Source organism: Euphorbia lathyris, chromosome 1 (genome assembly GCF_963576675.1).
Source record: "Euphorbia lathyris chromosome 1, ddEupLath1.1, whole genome shotgun sequence".
In the NCBI taxonomy this organism is placed as follows: Eukaryota; Viridiplantae; Streptophyta; class Magnoliopsida; order Malpighiales; family Euphorbiaceae; genus Euphorbia; species Euphorbia lathyris.
The window spans coordinates 28,722,294-28,746,323 of record NC_088910.1 but is presented as its reverse complement, the minus strand read 5'-3'; the positions used below and the strand labels follow the sequence as shown (position 1 = coordinate 28,746,323).

The window sequence follows — 24,030 nt, the reverse complement described above, 5'->3', positions numbered from 1 at the left end:
ATAATTATCCGAAAGGTGGGGTGGAAAGGTTGAAAAAGAAACAATTAAGCAGAGTAATTAATGATATAAAAATGAGTATTATAAAACTTGAAATCTTAGCCCTTGAAACTGAATAAGGGCTGAGATAATGTGAACAGGACCTCTCCTGTTTGACTTGAACGGGAGAGGATCCTGATCCGATATTTTGACATCCTCTCCTAAGGAAATTTGAAGTGTGTTTTTAATGTTGTTATGGAGTTTATAGAGGTCTCGTAATGATCGATTATGGAATCATATTGTGGTCTCGCTCGGAGCAAATTTGCTACATCATGAAGGATGTTTTGTGTGGCTGGTTACGAGCTCGGCGATTAAAACTTCAGCAATATGTTGTTGCTGCTCCTTCCCCAAGCTGTCGTGTTTGGCATCCTCCTCCGTCGGCTTTCCTAGCTTGCAATACGGATGCAGCCCTCTTCTCAAATCAATCGCAGGTGGGTCTCAGAGTTGTTCTTCGTGACTTAACGGGATGTTTTCTTACTAGCAAAACAGATATGTTGTCTGGCACGCCTTTAGCGAAAGAGTGTTTGGCCTTATCCTTCTTGCATGCTTTCGTATGGGTGGCGGGTCAAGGTTGTGATCAGGTGGTGTTTCAAACAGATGTTAAGGTTGTGGACGATTCAATTAATTCGACGTTAGTGGACAGTTCTGAATTTGGTGACATCATAGTTCGTTGTAGTGACCTTCTTCAACAACATGACTTTTACTCAGTCAAGTATATTCCGCGACAAGCTAACGAGTTGGCCTATGCTTTTGCTCGTCTTGCCATTTTGGATCTTGTCCTCAGTTTTATCCTATCTCGAGTCTTTGTTTCGTCTGTAATGTTAAAACATTGCCCGATCGAGGCTCATTAATTCATTCTCTCTTTTTTTTAAAACAACAACATAGTCCTGATAATTAAATGATATCTTATTATAGCATGCTTTTTCAAGAGACGATTGAAAGCACTTTAAAATCCTCTCAAATTCTTCCAGAAAATAATAATTGGCATCTTGAATTTATAAAGATATCTTAAACTTACTTAAAATAACATGATTAACTTTTTAAATCTCTACATTCATTTGATGTAAATAAGTGAGATTTTGAATAAATTAGAATGTATAACAGTGCAAATGTATCGTTGTTAGCAAATTCAAGTGACTAATAAGGGGACATTTTATAAATCTAGGAAACCAATCGATGTTTTGGTTCAAATTTTGAGGAGCCTTCCTGTATTAATCCTAAAATGAAAAGAAAATAAAAGAAATAGACACTTATTGTGGCAACTACCACACCATAGTATTGGCGCTATATTTTTAAAGGATTTTGAATTAATAGGAGCCTGCCTGCCTGCCTCGTCATGCAAAGAAAAAGCCAAGCAACTTCTTCTTTATTTTACAGAAAACAACAGCACATTTCATTACTCTATTTTAGCAGTTACCTTGTCGAGGCTTTGCTTTCCATAGGAGTTTTAATATATATGGTCATAGATAAAAAGACAAGTCCCAGACCAGCTGTTTGTAATTTAGTAATAAAATGACATATTGCCAAATTCATTTTAAATTTGAAATATACTTGCCTTGTTCAGGCCTGTTTATAAATTATACATACTGTCATCATCATTCATTGATCCCCCAAATTAAGTCCAAATGTCATATACAATTCCTTAATTTACTAATTCAACTCATTTTCAAATTTTAATGACTTCCTTAATAATAATATTATTCCAAAGGGCTGGCTGAGACGGGTCATGGAGATCGGTCGATTTTAAGCCGGCCAATCACTTATCCACTGTTAGCGTTTGTTAATTATTTATTATTTACTGATAAAAGTTAGTTATTTTTTTCGAAATAGTAACTATTAGTATTTTTCGATATAAACACTTACAATAAATTATTTGAAATGAAAATAAAAAAGAAACCACGAAAATGAGAACTTCTAAATTTATTTATCTTTAAGTGCCCCCAAGATTATTCCACTAATATAATTTATATTTCTAAATAATTCTAATTACACCTCAATTTTCAATTTATTTAAGTTAAAATTTACTTTTATTTTAATTCCCAAACAAACTAGCAAAGACTTTCGTGTGAATTTTTCTCACCATATTATTTCATTAAATATGTAGAGACAATATTTGATTAGTTATATTTATAATAAGATGCTGTCATTTTGATTTGAGATAATTTTAGAAATTGAAAAGATTTACTCCTAAATTTTTAAATGAAAGGAATTTTAAGAAAAGTATAAAAATAAATGTTGTGGTATGGTGGATTCATAAACACAGTCTTGTAGTATAAAAGTTTGCGAAGAGTGGTTTATACTTTGTACAATTTGTTGTAACTATTTTTTTCAAAATGAGGCAATTTGAAGCAATTAAAAAGAATGACTTTGCAATTTACCACATATATGAGCTATGACTTTGCAAATTATCAAAACCACAAACATTGCTTGATCAAAAAATTGACTCACGAATGCTTTAATTGCAAACTTCACAAACCTCAGATTCGTGTTTATAAGTTTTTAAATTACAGTACTGCATTACAAATCGAGCAAACCACATGTTTTTTTTTTTTTGCTTTACACAAAATTTACCATAATATTTTCAAGCAAAATCAATTTTATTCCTACATAACAAAAAATTTGAACAAAGTGATTAATCAATATTTAACTGTTACATTGAATATTCTAGACATAAATTGATGAGAGGTTGAGATTTGTCCCCGTCTTTCGTCGTCCTGGAACCTGCGTCGAGAATGGTCCATGTCGTATGCTCCGACGATGAAGTCAGTGAACAATAAAGATAAAGTACAGAGGAAAGATGAGAGAGAATGTAATGAGAGGATGTAGTCATGTTACCGCCCCCTATTATGGTGAGTGGTGGTTCTATTTATAAGTATTGGACCATGGGATGAGTAATGACTTTAGTACTCCTATGGTCCTTGTTTTGTCTATGGGCAATCCCTTGCTGCGACCAGGCGTGATGGGTCATCCAATGTCGAAGGGATTCAAATGATTCATCATAAGTTCCCTCTTCTAGTCGAGCTGAGTCACTGCATGCCATCCCTTTTGATTGGTTTGGTGGGTGAAGTTCCAACGAGAAGTGTTTGGAGGTTTTTTTATCAATCAATTGTCATGTATACGGATGTTGCGTTGGAATGCATTTTTTACGGCTGAATTTATTTAGGCCTGCAGCGTTTCTCAAGTGCATTGATTATTTGTTTTCTCCAAATGTATGTGATTGTTGAGCTCCTGCGCGCAGCTATAAAAACTGTTTGTTTTGCCATTTCCATCTAATTTTGCATTTTGCCATTTTTTCTTTCTTGCTCTTCTTTCTTAGCGGGGTTTGTGTGGTGGTTTTAGATGAGCTTCCATTTTTTCCAACGTGTTGTGAGGTCAGTGCTTCATTACTTTTAATCCTTGCTCTTTTTGATTCTTTTCTATCCCCTAGTTTGGGAGGAACATTTAGGTTTCTTTAGCATGTCTAGTAATGATCTCCATTTAGATAATCTAGTGGAGGAGACGATGGCTAAGTTATTGTCGGGGGGGAAGGTTTGAGCCAAAGTTGGAACAATCTGCGTTTGTCGAAAGGAGCAAGGAGGTTCCTAAGACAGTGGTGGATGTTAAGGGGAAAGTGGTGAAAACCCCGTATGTTCGGAGTCTTTGAAACTTTGAGGTTATATTCACACGACGTGTGAATTACCTCACATGTCATGTGGGTAAGTGCAATGGCAGCCCTTTGAAGATTCTCCACACGGCAAGTTGAGTTGAGAATCATGCGAGCTGGGCCAGAAATCCAGCCACACGACGTGTCAAATAGACCACACGTCTTTTAGCCCTACTTAGCGAGTAAGGAAGACAAACCTGCCACCTCTCTATCTTCCTCTTATTTAGTGCTCTGACCTTTCTAAATTACTATCTTGCCATTTATATTTATTCGTTATTCTGTTATTGTGTTTGTAAAGCCCCTTTTGCCTCTATTTATGAGTGGATTGTTAGTAAGAATGGAGGAGTCTTTAAGTCTTTAGTACTCCAGGGTTGGGTAAGTATTTAAACCCACATTTTGTAAGAACAAAAAACTTTTTATGAATCAAATACATTTTTTCTCTTTGAAAACAAGGTTATCAACCTTTTGGGATTAGTTTCTACTAGTTTAGTTAGTGAAGAGATTGTTCTTTGTTGGTTTAAGATCAAAACCATTATTATCACCACGAATTCGTATCACAGGGGTAAGGTGTTTAGGTTTCTTTGTGATGATGAGGTTGTTAAGGTGTGCAATATTATTATTCCTTTTCGAGCAGTGAAGGGTGAGTTAATTTGGAGCTTCACAGAGGATGGCTTTTATACGTCAAGGTCGGTATCGAGCTATAAAGCTCTTCATAATCGGGTTCATGTTGGGGGCTAGTCCAATTTGTGGAATTTGTCAATTCCGCCTAAAATGAAAACATTCTTGTGGAAGATGTGCTCGTGATGCCTCCCTTTCCGTACTCATTTGTTCACGAAGCATATAGATGTTCTAGTCGAATGTGTTCTTTGCACGAATGACGAATGAAATGGTTGGCACCTCTTCTCCTCTTGTTTGTTTGCCTATGGTTGTTAGCAAGCAGCTGGTCTTGCTTCGCTAGATGGAAAGTTTGAAGAGATAGCAGACTGGTTCTGTTGAAACACCTTTCCACATAATTTTGATTTGACAAAATTGTTTAAGTGTAATTAAAAAATATTCTAAACACACTAAGTTTAAATGCTTTGATTTATTCTACTAATGTGTTTGTTCAATGTTGAGTTAAATTATTTATAAGACACAAAGATTAAAAGGCCCAGAGCCCAATACAGAAGTCAAAGCTCAAGTCAAACAGTATAAGGCAACTCGGCCCGCGTATGTCAAAACGCTGTCGTTATGTACAAAATGCAGCTCAGCGAAAGAAGGATCTAGAAGACCTTCGTGGAACAACTTCGGGACGAAGCTGCTGAGTTGATTCGACAAAGAGTACAAGACAGCAGCTGAGCAAGAACAACTTCCAGACAAAGTGTTTCCACTTTGGGTAAAGTTCAGAAGACACGGAATGCTGTCTAGTTGACCTTACCATAAATGGAGAGACATTCTGCCGAGCTGACCAAAAGCTGACCGAGGACAGAAGATACTCAAATCTGATTGGCCGAGAGCTCTGAGCAAGATAGGATGACAACGACAGGAAGCCGTTTCCCTCCAACGGTTATTTCGAAATTCGAAATGACTGATGCCTCAGACGTCTCTATAAATAGAGCCCTTCAGATGCTTCATTCGATACAGAACTTGATCAAGCCATTACGCTGACCAAATTTCTACACAAAGTTCTGCAAGAAAAAGCAAAGCAATCTTACACTAAATTTCATATCTTTTGTGTAAAAGTCTAAAGTGATTATTCAATCATCTAAGGTGTTAGCAATCGTTGTTTAGGACAAACACTTATCATTTCTAGAATTAGAAAGGAGAGGCTGAGTACTCGGTTATAGTACTCAGCGAGAGATTAGGATTGAGTAGAGGTATAGAGGAAGGTACTCTTGTTATACTCAGTTTCTAAGATTGTAAAAGGTTTGATGCTCTACCGTTAAAGAGCTCAGTAGAGAATTCGAAATCTCGGAACGTGTTCCGGGGACAGGACGTAGGCTTGGAGGCCGAACCTGGATAAATCTGCTGAGTAACATATTTCTAACCTTAAACTCCTTTATATATTTATTGCTTGCTTAAACAAAAACTGACCAAGTAAAGTGGTCAAGCTGAGTTGTGCGCATTGAATATCTGAGCTCAGGAATAGACTCTAAGTGCTATCTCCTGACTCAAGTAAAGAAACTGACCTAGTCACCAGTTGACTAAGCCAGTATCTTGCTATTCACTCAGCGCCGCTGTTAAAACCTTTTTCTCACGAAAAAGAAGTCTGCCCTAACTTAAAATTTTTAAATAGTTCCTAACCCCTCCCCTTGGAACTATACTTGTAACGTTATAAGGGACCAACAGGTTCTTGTCCCTGTGTCAATCGGCAAGTGAGGAGATCATAATTCGGTCAGTGTGTGTGTTGTTCTATATTTGGAAGCAGATGAATAACCTGTTGTGGAATGATGACAGTATCGATGTTGCACAATGTCTTAAGAATACCCGATCTTATTATCATGATTAGAAAGCCTATCGGTTCAGGCAACCTTGCAGATTGACGTCTTCCTCTACTACTGCAATCCAATGGCAGAAACCGTAAAATGGTTATCTCAAATGCAATGTCGATGGGGCAATTTTTCAAAATGCAAATGTGTGTGGCATATGAGTTATGGTTCTCGATGAGAATGGAGCATTTCAGTTTTGTAGCAATAGTACTATCTAAAGTATTCACGTCCTAAAATTATTGAAGTTCTAACTCTTTGGTCTAGTCTTCTTTGGATGGTTTCTCAAAATGTGAAGCAAGTTGAGTTTAGAATTGATGCAAAAGTTGTAACCTACAGAGTTAATTCAACAATATTAATCTTACCAAATTTGGTACGTTGATCTAGAACCTTTTCAAATTAATCTAGACTTTTTAATATCTTTTATCCTTCATTTAAGAGCAACTATACTCGGGTGTAACTTGTAACACTCAACCAGTATACTACATATGTTTTCATTATTGCAGATTGAGGTAAGTTACAATATTCAGTAATAAAAATATAAAAATAATGCTGCCAAACATAAAAAGAAAGTGTACTACACTTTTGTGATATAGTGAGCGTGTGTATTCAAGAGGAGCGTCAACTTTTCCTCATTGTAGAGAGCCCACAGACTGTATGTCTGTTAATTAAATAAAATATTATATTCAATACTTTTTAGCTTATTTTTATTTTTATTTTTATTTTTGTTCCAAAAATTTGTAAAAATATAATTGCTCTAATGGTATATTACTTTTGGGATGATCTATGTCTAGGTGGTACCAACCTTAACTATTTTATTGGTGATATTTGACTTTTTGGTTGGTTAATGTAATTGCTACTCCCTCCGTTTTTGAAAAGATGTCATGTAATGAAATGGCACACCTCTTAAGAAAATGAAGAAAATGATGTAGTACTTTACAATTTTACTATACTAACCCTATTAATTGCAATTTTATAAATCCAAAATTTATCTTGAAAAAATAAATCACCATAATTAATTCTCAAATCCCACTCCCTAAATTACATTACTTAAAAATCATTTACTCTCTAATACTCATACATACTCCATTATTTTGCTGTTGAAAATACTCCCTCCAATCTAAATTTTTGAATTGCAAACAAAATTTTCTTTTCACTTTCTCCATATTTTTTAGATTAAAAAGAAATGAAATATGCTTTGTGCAAGTGTCAAAAAAATAAACAGGTGTCAAGTGATTGAATGTGTTGGAGATACATTTCATGGGGCATAAAGAATGTGAAGGGGTTCATTGCTTCTAGCAAAAAAAAAAAAAAAATCAAACACTAAATGATTTTTGATGCAATCTATAACATCATTAATTGAATTGATTATATGAGTTCGTAAATGATGAAGGGTAAGATTGAAAAAAATGACTAAATATCTTATTGATTTGCTAACATGACATCCTTTCAAAAAAAATAAAAAATTGCATTTTGTGACATCCTTTAAAAAACGGAGGGAGTACTTGCGAAGGATTTTGATTCTTCCGTTTTGATATATTTTTTGGTTTCAGAAGGAAATTCCATCTTAGTGCCTGAGGCTTAAAAAAAAAAAAAAACTGAATTCGGTGATGGTGACAGACGGTGCGGATTGGACCCGCCATTTAAAAAAAACGTCTACCGAACTCATATAAAAACGTCCACTCTGTGCTCAGTTCTGTTTCATTCTGTTCTCATCTTCCATTCCCAGCGTAATTTTCGCCTTTTCACTTCCATTAAATTACCCAATTTTTAGCTACTTTCTCTTCCTCTCATATGTGTATTCCTGTCTCCGACTTCACCGGAAAACTTTTGACAGAAATATATGTGAATTAATGAACCACATCATTGCAGCGTTTTCCCTCATCTTCCTGTGAAAGTTGGGAAGGGAGAGGGGAGAGTGATTCATTTTGTAGGATGAACAAAATATACCTCTCTTTTTTATGTTAAGCTTCACAGAGACAAAATATTGAAGTAAATGACTCCAGTTATGTTGATCCTTTGATTTTATCAGAATACCATAATTTTCCTCCAAAATCAGTATTCAGAGAGGAACTAAGGATATGGATTTCGAAATGGAGGAATTCTTTGTTGAGCCCATGCCTCAAGATTTCGATATCGATTACGAGTTTGATGCACCTAAGTATTTCGATTTCACCCGGCCTGAAAGCGATTCGGATATTGAAGAAGCTCAGCGCTGGTTTCAAACCGCAGGATCTCATCCTCCCTCGCGTAAGTGCTTTTTTATATACATTTCCAATCAAATTTCTTGTTTCGAATTTTGTTTTTTTAGGATTTTACTTGTTTATGAGTTATGACATTGGTTTTCATCAGGAGATTTGGCTTGTCTTATTTGAATGAATTTAAGTTATGTATTTTCAAAATAGTTAACGTATTAGATTTCTGATACGAATTTCCTCAAGATTTGTTTGTTTCTGTTGAACTGTCTAATGAAAGTGATGCGATAATTGGCCATTTTTTTAATTTAGCTATGGTCATCAAGCTCGACTGCAAACCAAGCATTCAAGTAAAAAGTGGAATTTCCTCGTTTCGTCATAATGCAGTTGAAAACAGCAAGCCCGTCCGCATAGACCTCAGAAGCAGTGTAGACTCTGAAGTGGCTTCAGCAGATAAAAATTCCTTAGGTATTGCTTTCTTTTATCATTTCTTAGGTGATGGAACGTGTAAAGTCACCTTAGCATTGCTGTTAAATTTTGATGATTGTTCTACCAAGGAATTCAATTCAATTTATGCACAAAAAGTGTAGTGTCGTGGAACCAATTGAACTAAAAGGTTAAACTTGTAGTTAATGCTCAATTATAGATCTTATATTGATCTGTGACAAAATGAAGGTCAATCTTATATTATTTCGTTCAATTTTGTGTGTATCTGTTTTAGAACATCTCAACATAAAATATCAGTTCTGGCCTGACTACTTTATGTATTAGTTCCCAATTTTATGCATTTCTCAATCTCGCTACTGAATGCGTTGCACTAATGAAGCTTACTTCTGTTTCTTCTTTTAATTTAATTCGTCCTTTACTCTTCATTTTTTCCATGACAGTTGATTCAGCAGGATTAGAATCATGTAGGCAAGGGAAATCCCTAACCAAGTCACCTTCGTCAAAACATTCAAATTTCATGAATCCAACAGCTAGTCAATTGGCCAAGCAAAATCAGACTGCACAAATTCGTTGTGACCGATTACTGAGAAGGTTCTACTATTTTTTAAGCATTAGATTGGTTAGCAATGATTACTTGTTTTCTTCAAGTTCATCCAGTTACTTGCTGCTCTATTCTTTATAGGTGTCAGAAGACGGTCAAAACCGAGGAGAAGACGGTCAAAACCGCGGAGAAGACGGCCAAGGCGGAGGAGAAGAGTTCTCAGAATCAGTCTGTGAATGGAACACAGGCCACCAAAAGGCAAAAGCTTGAGGCTGGTTATTTATCCAAGGTGCAGCAGAAGTCCAATATTTGTTGGCATGTATTATGGTGGTTTTGATTTTCCTAAACTTTCTCTCACGATCATGAACCAGAGCAAAAAAAACAAAATTTGTACTTGCATAAGAATAAGAAGTTCGAATGATACAAGAACCGTGAACATAATTGAGCATTTTCTTTTGATGATTCTAGGAGGTAGATTGGTTTTGTTAGCTATTTTGCTCACTGGTTTATAACAAACGAGTTACTAATTGAGTTGAAGATAATATGAGCTGGGATTTGAATGCTATATACTCCATACATATGATATAATATCAAACTGGAGCAGCACTTTTTATTTTTCTTTTTTGCTTTTGCAGGTCATCTTTTTATTGGTAGGATATCTGAGTTTGCTAGCAGCTTTTTTCCCTCTTTCCTTGTCTTCCCTTGTTGTGTTGTAAAATTTAATAGCCTCGGTCTATTTCTACCTTGAAAGCCTAAAATCAATTTTGTTGCGCAGGTTTCACAGTTGAAGCATCAAGCCGTTTTTGTACACAAGGCACCTAAAAAGGTCAGTATATACCTCAGAAATATGACTTATGACTTGGTGACTAGATTTTAATTTAATTCTTAATATATACTGTTAGTATTTCCAAATTAGCTACTCATCATTCTTCAGTTAACAAATATTTTTATGGCAGTATATTTTCAAATATCATAGAGAATTCTGGTTTTACATGACAGGTCGGAGATATTGATACTCAAGTACCACTTCCTAAAACTAAAGTTACAGTTGCCAAAGAACCAAATCTCGAAACAACTTATAGGGCAAAAAAACACAGGCAATGTTATCTAATTACCTCTAAGAATATCATACCTATGAACCTTTTGTCATACTTTATTCAGGAGGCTTGAATCTTGTGCTTTTTGCCATATGTTGGGAATTTTCAGGTCTAAGATTAATTCGGAGTTGGTTGAAACTAAAAAATCAATTCCATGCACGTTCCGAGCAAGACCCTTGAATAGAAAAGTCGGTAGTTTCAGTTGCCATTGGACTTTTTATTACCTCTGGGTATTTTTCATTAGTTTCAAACAGTGCACCTTAAACATAGCAGGTGCTTCATGAATATTTTCTAAATCTCTTTTGTACTATGACAGATTTTTGAAAGTCCTTCACTCCCCCTCCCTAAAAAGAGCACTCCGCAACCTCCAGTGTTTCAGGTATTAGTAAACATCTTTTTAATGTGTTTTTCTTCCCTATTTTTTGTTGGGGTTGGTGAAATTCTAGCTTCTTCTTTACTCATATACCTTATTTCTCTTCCATGGTTTTTAGTTATTTCATCTGAGAACATCAGAAAGGGCTACGCAACATGCATCTACTAATGTAGGTGATCAAAACCACACTTACCATCTTACTGATTGAGTTCTGCCAAATTAGTAAGGCTGACAGTTTTTGCATTTTGCAGGCACCAAGTACATCTAACTCCAGCTCTCCAAGTACATCTAACTCCAGCTCTATTTCAGAGAATGAAACTAAAAGCTCTAGAAGGTACCAGCTCGTAGATTGGGTACCCTGTGACATTCTTAAAGATAAATACATCCTACTAAAATTTCTTCTGTGTGGTTTATACACAAGGATGTGAAAGTTCTGAACTCTGCTTGCTTTCTATAGGGAATTATACTCCCATTTGACATACGTATGATTTTTTTCTTTAAAGAGGTTGCTATGCTTTGCACAGAGTACACCCTGTTGCTGCCTTGAAGGAGAAATTGGAAGCACTTGATAGAATTAAAGCTCGTTGTCTTAATAAGAAGGTGAGATAATATCCCCTATTTGTAATTTTAAGAAAGAAAATGGTGGGTTATGTTTGCTAGGAAGTAATATGATGTAACTGCATAGTGCTCATCCTAACATTAGTAACTTCCAAGCTATGATTTTTGGTTATATCTTATTATTTGGTTGTTTTAAATTTCAAATTCATGATTTTACTTCTTCCTAGGAATGTAACTTCCCAACCGAAAAGAGCAACCCCAAGGAGCCACCAGTAGACTTGTTTAGTAAGGTTCGATTGATTCCTTCACTGACCTCTTTCTGGTTACTAGTATTAACAGTTTTTATTCATTATGTTGTTTCCTTCAATTGGAATACCAGCTCTCTCTAACATCGGAAGTCCATTCTACTGCAAAATCTCGGTCAAAAAAGGCAATATATTCTAAGGTTGCATAAGACTTTCAGTTCTTGCAGAGCTAAATGATTTTTTATTAGCTAAAATTGACATTGTTGTTATCTTGTTAACCTGAAAGAACTTTCATTCTCTGAATTAAGGGCTTAAAGGAGAATGCACCAAGTTCGCCCCACCAAAAAAATGAGGTATGATGGTTTAAGCCCATTAATGTATTGAAAATAAGTTCCTATACTTCTTGTACCTCTAATAGACGCATAGAACATCCATGGTACAGATAAAGCATGTTGCCAGATCACAATGGCCCATAAACAACCAATTTCAATGTGGCGGCAATCAGAAGATGCCTTTCATCTTACCTAAAGTCAACAGGTAGCACTATTTACAACTTAATTATCTTTTAATAATATTGGATAAGGTACAAATTTGTTTATATTGTTTTGGCAAAGTGCAGATTTATCCAAATGCATGAAATGAAATGGTAAAATTTTATTCCTACATTTCTAAATAAGACTACTACCTAACAGAAAATTGAACAATCTAATTTACCGTTATTTATCGGACCTTCCAAATATCAATTATGTCTAAAATTGGGTAAATTAAATCCATGGCCACTCAACTTTGCCATTACTTTTATTATGACTCTTGAACATCAAAATTGAACATTATGGCCCTAACCTATGCAATTTACTAATATAATGACTCTTTTATCGTTGATAAAGACGACTACTTTGGTATCCGTTAACTCTCCATTTAGAGTTGTAATTGAGCTGAGCCGCTCTGTGTTCGGCTCAATAAATAAGTTGAGCTTGAGTACGGCGAAACTCGACTCGAAAGCTCGCGAGCAGGCTCGATTATAGGTTCATGAACAAGCTCATGAGAAAACTCAATTATAATATTCATAAACACATCCGTGAGCAAACTTGGTTTGATTTTTTTTTCAAAAATAAATATTTCCATAAAGGGGGAAACGTAAAACAACGTCCATAAAGGGGGAAACGTAAAACAACGTATAGTTTTGTGTTAAAGAAATTTCAAATCAATATAATTAATGGAAATAATTAATTAATTGTTCGCAAGCAAAGTTCATGAACTGAATTAGTGAGCTTCGCGAATAAAGCTTGTGAGCAACTCACGAATAGAATATTGAGCTCGCGAATAAAGCTTGTGAGCAACTCACAAATAGAATATTGAGCTCGAACTCATCAATTTTTTGACGAGCCGGGTCTGAGCAGGTCAAAGCTCAGCTCGGCTCGGCTCGATCACCACCCTACCTCCACTATAGAGTTCATGGAAATGATATTCTAAGCAATTTTAATTATTGCACTTTTGATTTGAGGTAATTCAGGTGTTGTTTGGTTAGGAGAAAGAAAATAATTGTTTATACAGAAACCTCTTAAAATGGTGATTTGAAAGATAAAAAATGGTGATTATGTAATGTGATTAAACAACTCTAATTCTTGTACTTTTCTATTTTGAAGTCATTATCAACCATTTTGACTTGGTCGACGATAAAAATGGCACTTACATTGGTAAAGCGCAAAGTTCAGGGGTCATTATATAGTTGGAAAGTTCATGGCCCTAATTTTATTCTTGGACTTTTCCATTTTGAGGTTGACATCGGTCATTTTAAATTTGTCGACATGATAAAATGCACAATTATGTTAGCAAAGTGCAGTTGAAGGGTCATAATGTTCGGTTGTGAAGTTTTAGGGGTCATAATACAAGGTAAAATTGAGGGGTCATGGGTATAATTTATCTTATAAGTTAATCACACGAATGCTTAAAACATTTACTATGTTACTAACATAGTTATAAACATGTTCAAACCAACAGTACTTATAAATTTTCTGTTAGATAGCGATACATTAACCTTCTTAAAAATATTAAAGATAAAATTTTATCATTTCATAAGCTAAAGAGTAAATTTGCAATTCCTAAAACGTTAAGAGCAAATTTAGACTCATTAAACGCGTCTTAGTCCCTAACCCTAACTAATGGTTTTTGGCTATTGAGCTCTTATCTTTTACTTTTTGCATTGAGTAATCGATGTTTCGTTAATTGTATACATTAAATCATAATTGTTATAGATCCAACTAAATTGCGGGAAGGCTGTTGAAGTTGCTTACATGATCTGCAATTTACATAATTAAAAATTGAAGACCGAAATGTATACATAAATGAAGCTCAATTTTGAAAAGTAAAGGATGATGAGTTAAACAGTCAGAACCGGCAAAAGTTTAGGGGCAAAGGATGCATTGATCATACATGTATAATATTTTGCTTATATACATAGAGATTACCTGCTTGTGATATTTTCTTTTTCCTTAACGGCGCACCAGGAGCTTGGACATTCGCTGAGAATGTGAATGTGATTGGTTTTGTAGATCTTAGTAAAGACGTCCATGTTCGTACAATAGGAAAATATTTGAAGATCTCTGTACAAAGGCTAGTTCATGTTCAATAGATTATTTTTGGAGGCTAATCATAGAGGCATATTATGTTTCAATTCTTTGTTTCTGTTGTCCTTAGCTTTGTTTATTCACCTCTTTTCCCTCCTTTTACACGATGCGGGAGATGTAGATTAGTAATTGGTTAGATTTGTAAAGTTTTTCTTTTTCAACTGACAAATGTAATCCCAGAAATTTGCCATAATCTAGTAGAAAAAAAAAAAAAATCATCATCACAGTGATTTCAACTTCCCAATTGGCGCATCTAACTACAAGTTATAACTAATTGCGAAGCTTAGGTTGTTAGAAGCAAAATGTGCATTATATAATTAGCGTAATATGTTTTGTACAACTTAAATAGCAAAGGTTTCCAAAAAGAAAAATATCCAGCTGGGAAATGGTATTACATACAATCAGCAAATTAGCCATCATAGAAAATCAACCAGCTGTTTTCAAAAAAGCATGTGAAGCCAAAATTACTATTTCTTCACCATGCGGGTCAATTAAAGAGTGTTCTTCGATATAACTTCACGGAATCGAACGAACCACTGAGCATCCGTGGAGTTACTTTCCTGTTGAGGTTGCTCAGGCTTTGGTGTTGGTGTTTGCTGCTGCTGCTGTCCCTTATCAATGATGAACTTAGCATAGTCAATGGATTTCACCGGAGTTGAAGCCGGCTTAGTAGCAGGAGCTGAAAGAAAGGAAACTAAAACCCTGACAACTTCATGCATGGTAGGCCTTTCGGAAGGGTGGCGCTTTGTGCACAGAAGAGCAAGTTGGAAAGTCTTCTTGACATGGATTAAATTCATGCATGTAATTGACACTTCTTGATCAAGAATCTCCATGACAGTATTGTCATCAGCCTTTGCCAGTATCTGGAAAATCACACGATTATTAGACAAGTTTACAGTGACATTCTTGATTGACTTATAGTTAGGATGGATGCTTACCAGTTGATGCAAATTAGCCTCATTGTCTACAGCTTTTTTCCCAGTAAGAAGCTCCAAAAGAACGATCCCGAAGCTATAAACATCCGATTTCTCAGTCAGCCTAGATGTGCGGGCATATTCTGGGTCAATGTACCCAATCGTCCCAAGAACAACGGTCGAGGCGTGAGTTTTTGATGCTGGAATGCATTTGGCAATTCCGAAATCAGACAAATGAGCATCAAAATTCTCATCAAGTAGGATATTTGAAGACTTCACATCCCTGTGGATTATTCGCGGATTGCAGTCATGATGAAGATAGGCAAGTCCTTGAGCTGCTCCAACTGCAATCTTCAAACGCGTTTCCCAGTCAAGCTTTACCTTCTTCGACGGTCCTATTTCACAAGTTATCCAACAAAAATGTCACACATCCATAAAAACTCCATAGTTAATTAAAAAGCGGGCACTTTCACCACTTGCAAACCGCCGATAATAAACACAAATGAGCAAAATAAAAGCATTTAACAGGAGAAAGAACTTGACTAACCATGAAGGAGATCCCAAAGAGAGCCATTGTCCATGTAGTCATAGAACAGAAGGTTTCCGCAAGGGGATAAAGCATAGCCATGCAAACTGACAATATTCCTATGCCTAATACTGCCAATGGTCTCAAGTTCAGTTTCAAATTCTCGCAAGTTGTATGGATACTGGTTATAGAGTCGCTTAATTGCAAGTGGTCGGGAATTTTTCAGCGTGCACTTGTATACTGTGCTTGAAGCACCATAACCTATAATATACTTCTCATTTAAATTGTCAGTGTTGCCCATTATGTCATCTAATGTATGAATTGCCATATCCATATGAAGAATCACAAGCTTTGGCGGGCCTGAATGAAGGACAGAATTTTTTATCAGATATGGGAAAAGAAAAAATCAGAATAGAGAAAAATTCAGAACATAAATATAAATAAAACCTTGCACAGTTTTAGGAGATCCCTTCATCAATTGCTTCTGACGGTTGGATTTGTATATTGCAACTATAATCATGGTCAATAAAGTGATGAAGCCCAACGTCATGCAGACAATTGCAGCTCTAGAAAACATCGCTGTGCAGGACGAAAAATGGAGAAAAAAAGTTAAACATTCCAAATTTGATCTCCCCAGTGAAAAACTACAACAAGACTCAATAAATAATTAACCGGAAGTAACAAGATGGACTAGTTCTCACCACCAGACTTGGGTTCGCAGGGGCCACAAAGAGGTCCCCCCAACCAGTTGCCACGCAATAATGGATTTCCAACGAAGCTGGCACAAGAGAAGATCAGATAAATATTTTATAAATTGACATAATACTAGCAGAGGATAACTTTCTTAGTACCTTTCAGGTGGAAACTGCGAGAAATTTCTAATGGGAGGTACAACCCCTGATAAGTTGTTGTATGAGAAATTTCTAAATCATAAAAAGTTTGGTGTCAAGTGAAATTTCATACAAAACGAAAAACACAAATATTTGTGGTAAATAATTAAGAAGGTATCTATAGAAAGAACTTACATATTGGTAAGACTGAAACAATTATTAAGTTGTACAGGGATTTCTCCCTGCAAACAATTGTTGTTCAGAATCCTGCACAGAAATTTGCAAATAAAATCAAAATTACTATTGTTGATGAATGATGACTAAACCATAGTGGGACTAACTTACAGAGAAACAATATTTTGTAACTGTCCCAGCTCTCCAGGAATGCCACCAGTGACATTGTTGAATGAGATATCTCTGCAAATAATTTAAGAAAAAAAAAAGGTAAAAATCAGTAACATCAGAGCATTAAAGTGCATCCAAGAAGATACAAGTGGTTACACAAGCGAAGATTACATAATCTGGATATTTCTGAGATTCCCAAATTCAGCCGGCAATGGACCTTTAAGGTGATTCCAGCTTAGATTCCTGAGCAAATGCGAGTCATATTTTCACCTTCAAAAAAAAAAGTACTCGAGATTTCAAGAAGACTACTTTCTCAGGAACTTACAGGGTAAGAAGATGCTCTAGGTCACCAACAGAAGCAGGAACAGACCCTGAGAAGCTATTTCCTGACAAATCCCTGAAAAGAAAACTGTAATTGAGTATGTGGCTCGAGAAATGATACCTCATATGATGCGACGAATTGGTGTTAAACACTTACAGTGTATCGAGGTTGATAATATGTCCAAGCTCAGGAGGAATCTTGCCTTGAAAATTATTTGATGAAAGGTTGCTGCAGGTTTGACAGTCAAAATGATTAATCAATATATCAAAGGAAATAGGCACACCTGAGCTCACGATAGGCCAGTAGAACTTACAGGTATGTCAAACTCTCTAAATTCCTGAAGCTTGAAGGGATAGTTCCATTTAAATGATTTCCATGCACATTGCTTAAAAACAAGAAAAGGAATACACCATCAATGCCTTGATTTAGAGTTTCAAGACGAACAAACAATACAGTACAAACTGGAAAAAAACATAGATGTTATAATCCCTACAACTGGTTTAAAGCTCTGCAGGTACTGATGTTATGTGGAATGGGGCCTTCAAGTTTGTTGTTAGCAAGATTCCTGCATCATAAATTATTAATAAGCAAGCATACATAAATTATAAAATAAATAAATTAAGAAGCAAGGTTGCAAAGGCTCACAATTCAAATAATTGTTCTAGCTTCCCAAGTTCGGGTGGAATGCTTCCAACTAGTTCATTGTCATTCAATTGCCTGCAAAAAGATTCAAGCTCAGAACATCCAAATTCTGAAATAAGACGAAGTTAAACCTATGGATGAAAATCTTACAAATAACTAAGTTTTGACATGTTGCCAAGTTCGGGAGGAATTGGTCCAGTAAGCTTGTTGCCATGAAGATACCTAAAATACACATAAACTTAACCACCCGTACAAAGAGCAATTGTATAACTTTTATTCATTAGCTAATCAAACTCACAATTTTCCAGTATAAGAAAGATTTCCAAGTATTGGAGGGATGGGCCCAACAAGTTCATTCTCACTCAGATCCCTGGATGCAAGACGAGCAACAAATAAATAAACTATCACAAAAACAATAAAACAAGGGGTAAATAATTTATTAGTCCCCATATTTTTAAGTAACACACTGTTTAGTCCCCTATTTTGAAAAACACATTATCAAGTCTCTATCTTTTGTAGTTATTAACTAACCATTTGGTCCTTTTGTCTATATTTTTTAGATTTTTAACTGAACATATCTTAGCTTTCAGGACTGTCATAATATTACTCTGCTATTTTCTATCTATCTATTTATAAAAAAATACAACGGTTAAAAATCTAAAAAAAATAGACAGAATGACCAAAGGGACCTGATAATTTGTTTGTCAAAATTAAAAGGACTAAACAATGTGTTACGTAAAAAAAATTGGAGACTAATAAATTATTTACCCATAAACCAAGTCCTTGTTCAGATTTTTACGCAAACTTACAAAACTGCAAGGGCCTGCATTAACCCAATCACCTCAGGAATCTTCCCAGTCAGCTTATTTGCTTGTAGTGACCTACATATAGAGTTTAACAAAATATAATTTACTGAGATTAGTCTTGATAAATTCTTAATCCTCCAGTTAGCTTGCTTTCAAAGACTATATGAGGCAAAAAAAAAAACACTTACAGCGTAGCCACTTGCAAGAAGCCAATGTTGTATGGTATCTCCCCAGTTATCTGATTGTATGATAGGTCCCTATGGATAACAAGCCAAAAATTAAAATCAATCAATTGGACTCCCTTTTCTTTTCTATTGCAATTTTTGGATTATTATATGATGATTTTTAAACTTTCCATGAAGTCATAAGGTATAAATTTAGTCTATGGTTATTGGGAGAGCGGATTTAGCCTCCACATAAAAACAGCGCAATCTCGATTCTAAAGTTACTAACCCACGCAATTTCAAGTGTAATTAATGGAAAATCAGTTTCTATTAGCAACGTATGTGCAGTTTTAAGCTTTATTAGGTGACAAAACAACGGAAGTTTAAGGGTTGCCTAAACAAGAAATTGTGTTGTCAAGAAACACATTTTCAGTTAATGATATTTGAAATTGCGTTTCGTTAAAATTAGAGTTTAGGGTTACACTTTTTTTAACTTAAAAGCTAAATCAGCTTTCCTCTAGTAATCGTGTGGCTAGATTTGTAACTTATAGGACAGTAGAAGAAATCAAGGAAATAAAATTTTCACCCATGACAACGAACATACAATATCTCGAAGCTTGTACAGTTGCCAATGCTACTAGGGATTGTGCCGGACAGGTTATTTCCTCTCACATCACTGGAAAAGCGAACACCAATAGTAGTTATAGGTAAATGGCAGGATAAGGAATATAATAAAAAACGGTTTCCTTCTTTTGGGACAAAGGAAACCAATTGACTACTTACAAATACCACAAACCAGTCAACTGACACATGTCCGGGGATAGTGTTCCGGTCAATGAATTTCCCCGCAGCCCACTGTAACAAATTATTTCAATATTTTAATACAAAATAGTAACTCATAAAGATTTAAGATTTATATTGCTCAATACTCACAGATACTGTAGAACTTCATTCCAGTAAAGTAATCTCGGGATCTCGCCAACAAGCTGGTTCCAAGCAAGGTCACTAAAAGAATCAAACGGTTAAAATTAACGCGCGCAATCAAGTGCTCACGGTTAAAATTAATGAGCACAATCAAATGCACAATGGAATTTCAAAATCAAGTACTCACAGTGTCTTCAAATTTGGAATCTGGGTCAAGGTAGCAGGAATTGGACCAGCAAGCTGATTGCTTTTAAAATTCCTGAATGCAACGGATTAAATAAGCAACACTAGGACTACCAGTGAGATATGTCAACCGATAAAACAGATGAAAGTACTATGCCGCAACAAAGAAGCAAATACTAACATGAACTCCAATTGCTTCAGCTTGGAAATGGAGAAAGGTATATCTCCGTAGAGCAAGTTATTCGATAAATCCCTGCATTTCACGTTCGCTTGTGAATATTTCGAAAACAATAACACATAAACCTGTAAACCAGAGAAGGAAGACGATTACAGATGATAGAGAGATGCACAGTTGCCGATCTCATCGGGAATTTGACCTGTTAACTTGTTCCCCTGAAAATCTCTGCAAATTTGGGAGTAACGCCCATAAAACAGTTTAATCCATCACATCATATAACAGAGAAAAAGTGAAAAATGCGACAAAATTATAACTTAAAAATAAACGCTTACATTGACTGCAAATTCCTCAAATCTCCAATTGCTGTAGCAATTTCCCCGCCCAAATTTAAGTTTGACAAATTCCTTAAAGCAAGGACACAGAAGCGAAACGAGCATTAGGAGATAAAAAAAAAAAAATCAACCAAAGCCGAAAATGCCGGAACATATGGAGAACTCACAAAGAAACGACGGAGAGGCTGACATTGTCACAAAAAACTCCTCGCCAAGAGCAGAAATCATCGTTGTGCACATCATCCCAGTCGAGAAGCACATTAGCTACATTGCTAAATGAAGCCTTGATCGACATCAATGCTTTCCCTAAATTCACCATTTCCATCTCTATCAGCAGAAGTGTTTAGGAGCTCAGAGATAAATGAGGAAGAAGAAGATACTATGCAAATTAACAAAGACATCAGTCAAATATATCATGAACCAACCAATGCCAAACCACACCAAGCAAAACATGTCCAAAAGAAGACGAACGTAAGGAAAAAGATGCAGAGAGCATAAAAAACGCCATTTATGGGCTTTAAACTTTGAAGACTACAGAGTTTGTCTTCTTTATTTAATCTGTGAGAGCAGGATCCGTAAAATTCCACAATCTAAAACTAGAAAAACGAAACAAAAACTAAAGAAGGAAAGCGCAATGATACAGTATGAAATGAATACTATTCTCGTGGCTCACATTTTATAACAAAAGTGAAAGCAGAGAATTAGCCAAAAATGGAAGGAACGAAAAACTCAACACATCGCACATTAAAAGAAAAACGACACACAAGAAAAGGTAGCAGATATAGATGATAAACCTTCATTATTGAGAGTAGAAGCAATAGGACAGAGCAGCAAAAAAATGAGCACAATCATACAATTCAAAGCCACCGGTTGCCGATTCTTCATGGCCTTCAGTGAGAAGAAGGACCATTCTTCCACCATTGTTGATGAAGGAAATGAACGAACAAACAAACAGGAAAAAGAGATACAGAGAGGCTAAAACAGAGCAGAAGGAGAAGAAGAGAGCATGTTTTTTTTGCTGCAATGGTAGTAGAGAGGGCAGGCGATTGGCGTGAACCGTAAGGAAGGAGTTAACACAGACGATTTTATGAAGAGAGAGAGAGAGAAGAGAGTACAGGGAAAGTGAAAAGGACAGTGTTAAACGGCGGTGAAGAGACGTTAATGGTTTTACGGGAGGAGAGTTGATTTTACAGTGAAAGTAGAGAGAGAAAGAAGACGCGGCCGTCATTCAGAGTAGCGTTTCCCAAAGTTGTTGCCATTTTCGACAGCTATATCTTTTGGGATTTCCTCCCACGCGCTCTTCTACAGAGCGTGGTTTATTGGCCAAATATACGTCACACGCCTGCCACTCTGTTGCTGCTTCTTAATTCTCTTGTGATTCTATTCAATGATAAAATTATTATTATTATTTATATTAGCAGTAACCAGATTTCAACAGTAAAAAACATATGTTCTTGATCACTACTTGAACTAAATTAAAAAATAGCATTTTTAAAATAGAGACAATGTTGTATGTTTTACTTTATTTAATTGATTTAACTAACTAATTTGATTGATGGTTTATATCAACTTTTTTTTTTTCTATTTGATTGTTGAAACAATGCTTATTTAGGTGTTAGTTTCTAAAATAGATAGTTACTAAACCACAAAAGCTCTTGTGTAAAGTATAATTGGGAAGTTACCATTGGTAACAAACTTTTTCTCTTTCCTTAATTTTTTTTTCGTTATTATTATTATATACTTTAGACAGTCAAAATGTCAAAAAAATACTACTATCAATATAAATATAAGGAAAAATTATAAATATAGATGAATTTGAAAACTCATTTACATATTAAGACTACTTCAATGACTTCTTTTAAATTTAGACACTGTTCATTGATTTGGACGAAAATATCATCATCTTTCTCCTTCACTTTTTCATGCCAACAAAATGGAAGCAGCTACTCCTTTCCTTCTTCCCTTCTTTACTTTATTTTCATTTTCTACAATAATTTAGACAACAATCAAGAGAACAATGCAATCCAATAGCTAAAGTTTTGTTCATCCAACAATCCAATTCAAATTCATATAACTTGTGTTAGGTTTTATCTACATTTTAATTTCAATTTCATACAGTATCAGTTGTGTAAGATGATGAATATAAGATGTACATGTCAAATTCAAACGAAAATAACTTAGTTTCATGCATTTCGAAACCTTACAACTCATTGAAACTCGCATTTTTGTTGAAAATATTGTAATGCGGTACTTTTCTACGATTTTTGACACTTGTCGCATTTGTCGCATTGCATCACTGCGACAATGGTGAAGTGTTTTTAATGTTGTCGCTTTAGATCATAACGCGACAATATGTACTATTATGAAATTTATCGTGTTAAGTCATAACGCAATAATATGTATTGTTACGAGATTTGTAGTGTTAGATCATAATGCAACAATATGTATTGTTTAATATATTGCCGCGTTTGTCGCGTTAGATCATAACGCGACAAATATGTACTGTTTAATATAATGTCGCATTTGTTTATTAATTTGTGGTTTTCTATTAAATGCATAAGTATGTCGACTGGAACTATTCCATGTATGCTATCGTGGCATGCCATTGGAAAATGGTTCGAGATAATATGACATGCGTGGGCAGTCAATCGAAGTTGTTCCGTTTTGCAATTAACATCGATTTGCAAAAGTTAAAAGAGAAACTTTACACTTCAGTATGTGTTGATGCAACCTCATTTGACCTACATACATCCATGCAGTCGGCATACGGTCCAAACAAAGTTCTTGGAAGAGTAGCACCAATTGAAGATGACAAGGATGTTATGTTTTTATAGACTGTTGTTGTATGAATCCGACCGATTTGATTCCACTATATGCTACTTTTATACCGCGAAAAAAGGATCAAGGAATAGACATACATCGCAAGGAGACGAGTAAGTCCCAAAAAGAAAAGACATGGCCAAAAGTTGTGCATGTACAATAAAGTTATGTTTCTACGCATGAATTTGACACCCGTGGATTAGATGATATAAAGGAAAATCAATTTTGGAATGGTGATGATAGTTATGATGGTTATGACCACAATGATGGTTATGATGGTTATAATGCGTACCTCGGTGATGATTGTGCCGATGATTATAATGTTGAAGAAGTTCAAAATAAAGTTTCTATACCGTAGAGTGAAGTAAGTGGTATCACAACAGAGGCGCGAGTTGATCATGTCTCCAAATCGATTGAGGATGATTCAAAAGAGAAAGAAGAATGACTGATCCATTGTCGTGGATTCCAGCGACCCCTGAGGCACCCGTGTTGCCTATTGAAAAACTTGCAGATCAAGGCGCCTTTATCTTAAAGGTGCACGATATTTTTGCAAACAAAGGAGAACTGCAAGATGCACTCAAGAAACATGCAATCTTAAATTTGTACCAATGGAAAGTTTATAAATCTAATCTAACAAGTATATGTTTGAAGTTAGATGTACATATGTTGATAAATGTAAGTGTCGAGCTGGAGCTATTGTGATATCAGATTCTAAAATGTTCAGGCTTTGAAGAATGGATGGTATCGATCAACACACTTGTCCAAGAGATCAAATATTACCACATCATAGACAGGCGAGGGAACGAGTTGCAGGCAC

At 35.4% G+C, this 24,030-nt stretch overlaps 2 protein-coding genes across 6 annotated transcripts; one reads left to right on the top strand and one right to left on the bottom strand.

Moving 5' to 3' along the window:
- Positions 1 to 7,833: 7,833 nt before the first annotated feature.
- Positions 7,834 to 14,446, top strand: LOC136226334 (protein TPX2-like). 4 transcript variants are annotated; one of them, XM_066014793.1, is made up of 17 exons: positions 7,834 to 8,394; positions 8,652 to 8,807; positions 9,227 to 9,377; positions 9,469 to 9,616; positions 9,963 to 9,977; positions 10,103 to 10,153; positions 10,327 to 10,424; positions 10,534 to 10,612; positions 10,741 to 10,803; positions 10,916 to 10,966; positions 11,049 to 11,131; positions 11,322 to 11,397; positions 11,583 to 11,645; positions 11,735 to 11,800; positions 11,909 to 11,953; positions 12,043 to 12,137; positions 14,108 to 14,446. In XM_066014793.1, the coding sequence occupies exons 1-17, from the start codon at positions 8,226 to 8,228 to the stop codon at positions 14,124 to 14,126; spliced, it is 1,428 nt and encodes a 475-aa protein (XP_065870865.1). In that variant the 5' UTR covers positions 7,834 to 8,225; the 3' UTR covers positions 14,127 to 14,446. The 4 variants fall into 4 exon arrangements, with proteins under 4 accessions (XP_065870865.1, XP_065870851.1, XP_065870842.1 ...); XM_066014779.1 differs by having other exon boundaries at positions 10,534 to 10,654; positions 14,153 to 14,446; XM_066014770.1 differs by having other exon boundaries at positions 10,534 to 10,654.
- A 75-nt stretch (positions 14,447 to 14,521) lies between these two features.
- LOC136226322 (LRR receptor-like serine/threonine-protein kinase ERL2) lies at positions 14,522 to 21,630 on the bottom strand. 2 transcript variants are annotated; one of them, XM_066014750.1, is made up of 27 exons: positions 21,188 to 21,630; positions 20,561 to 20,720; positions 20,394 to 20,465; positions 20,215 to 20,286; positions 20,065 to 20,136; positions 19,888 to 19,959; positions 19,710 to 19,781; positions 19,560 to 19,631; positions 19,381 to 19,452; positions 18,801 to 18,869; positions 18,616 to 18,687; positions 18,105 to 18,176; positions 17,957 to 18,028; positions 17,810 to 17,881; positions 17,658 to 17,729; positions 17,478 to 17,549; positions 17,321 to 17,392; positions 17,168 to 17,239; positions 17,014 to 17,085; positions 16,843 to 16,914; positions 16,693 to 16,764; positions 16,519 to 16,590; positions 16,369 to 16,445; positions 16,115 to 16,246; positions 15,689 to 16,027; positions 15,166 to 15,536; positions 14,522 to 15,090 (listed from the first exon to the last, which is right to left on the bottom strand). In XM_066014750.1, exons 1-27 carry the CDS (start codon positions 21,312 to 21,314, stop codon positions 14,719 to 14,721), a joined length of 3,015 nt encoding a protein of 1,004 aa, XP_065870822.1. In that variant the 5' UTR covers positions 21,315 to 21,630; the 3' UTR covers positions 14,522 to 14,718. The 2 variants fall into 2 exon arrangements, with proteins under 2 accessions (XP_065870822.1, XP_065870829.1); XM_066014757.1 differs by having other exon boundaries at positions 20,561 to 20,699; positions 21,188 to 21,629.
- Positions 21,631 to 24,030: the final 2,400 nt, after the last annotated feature.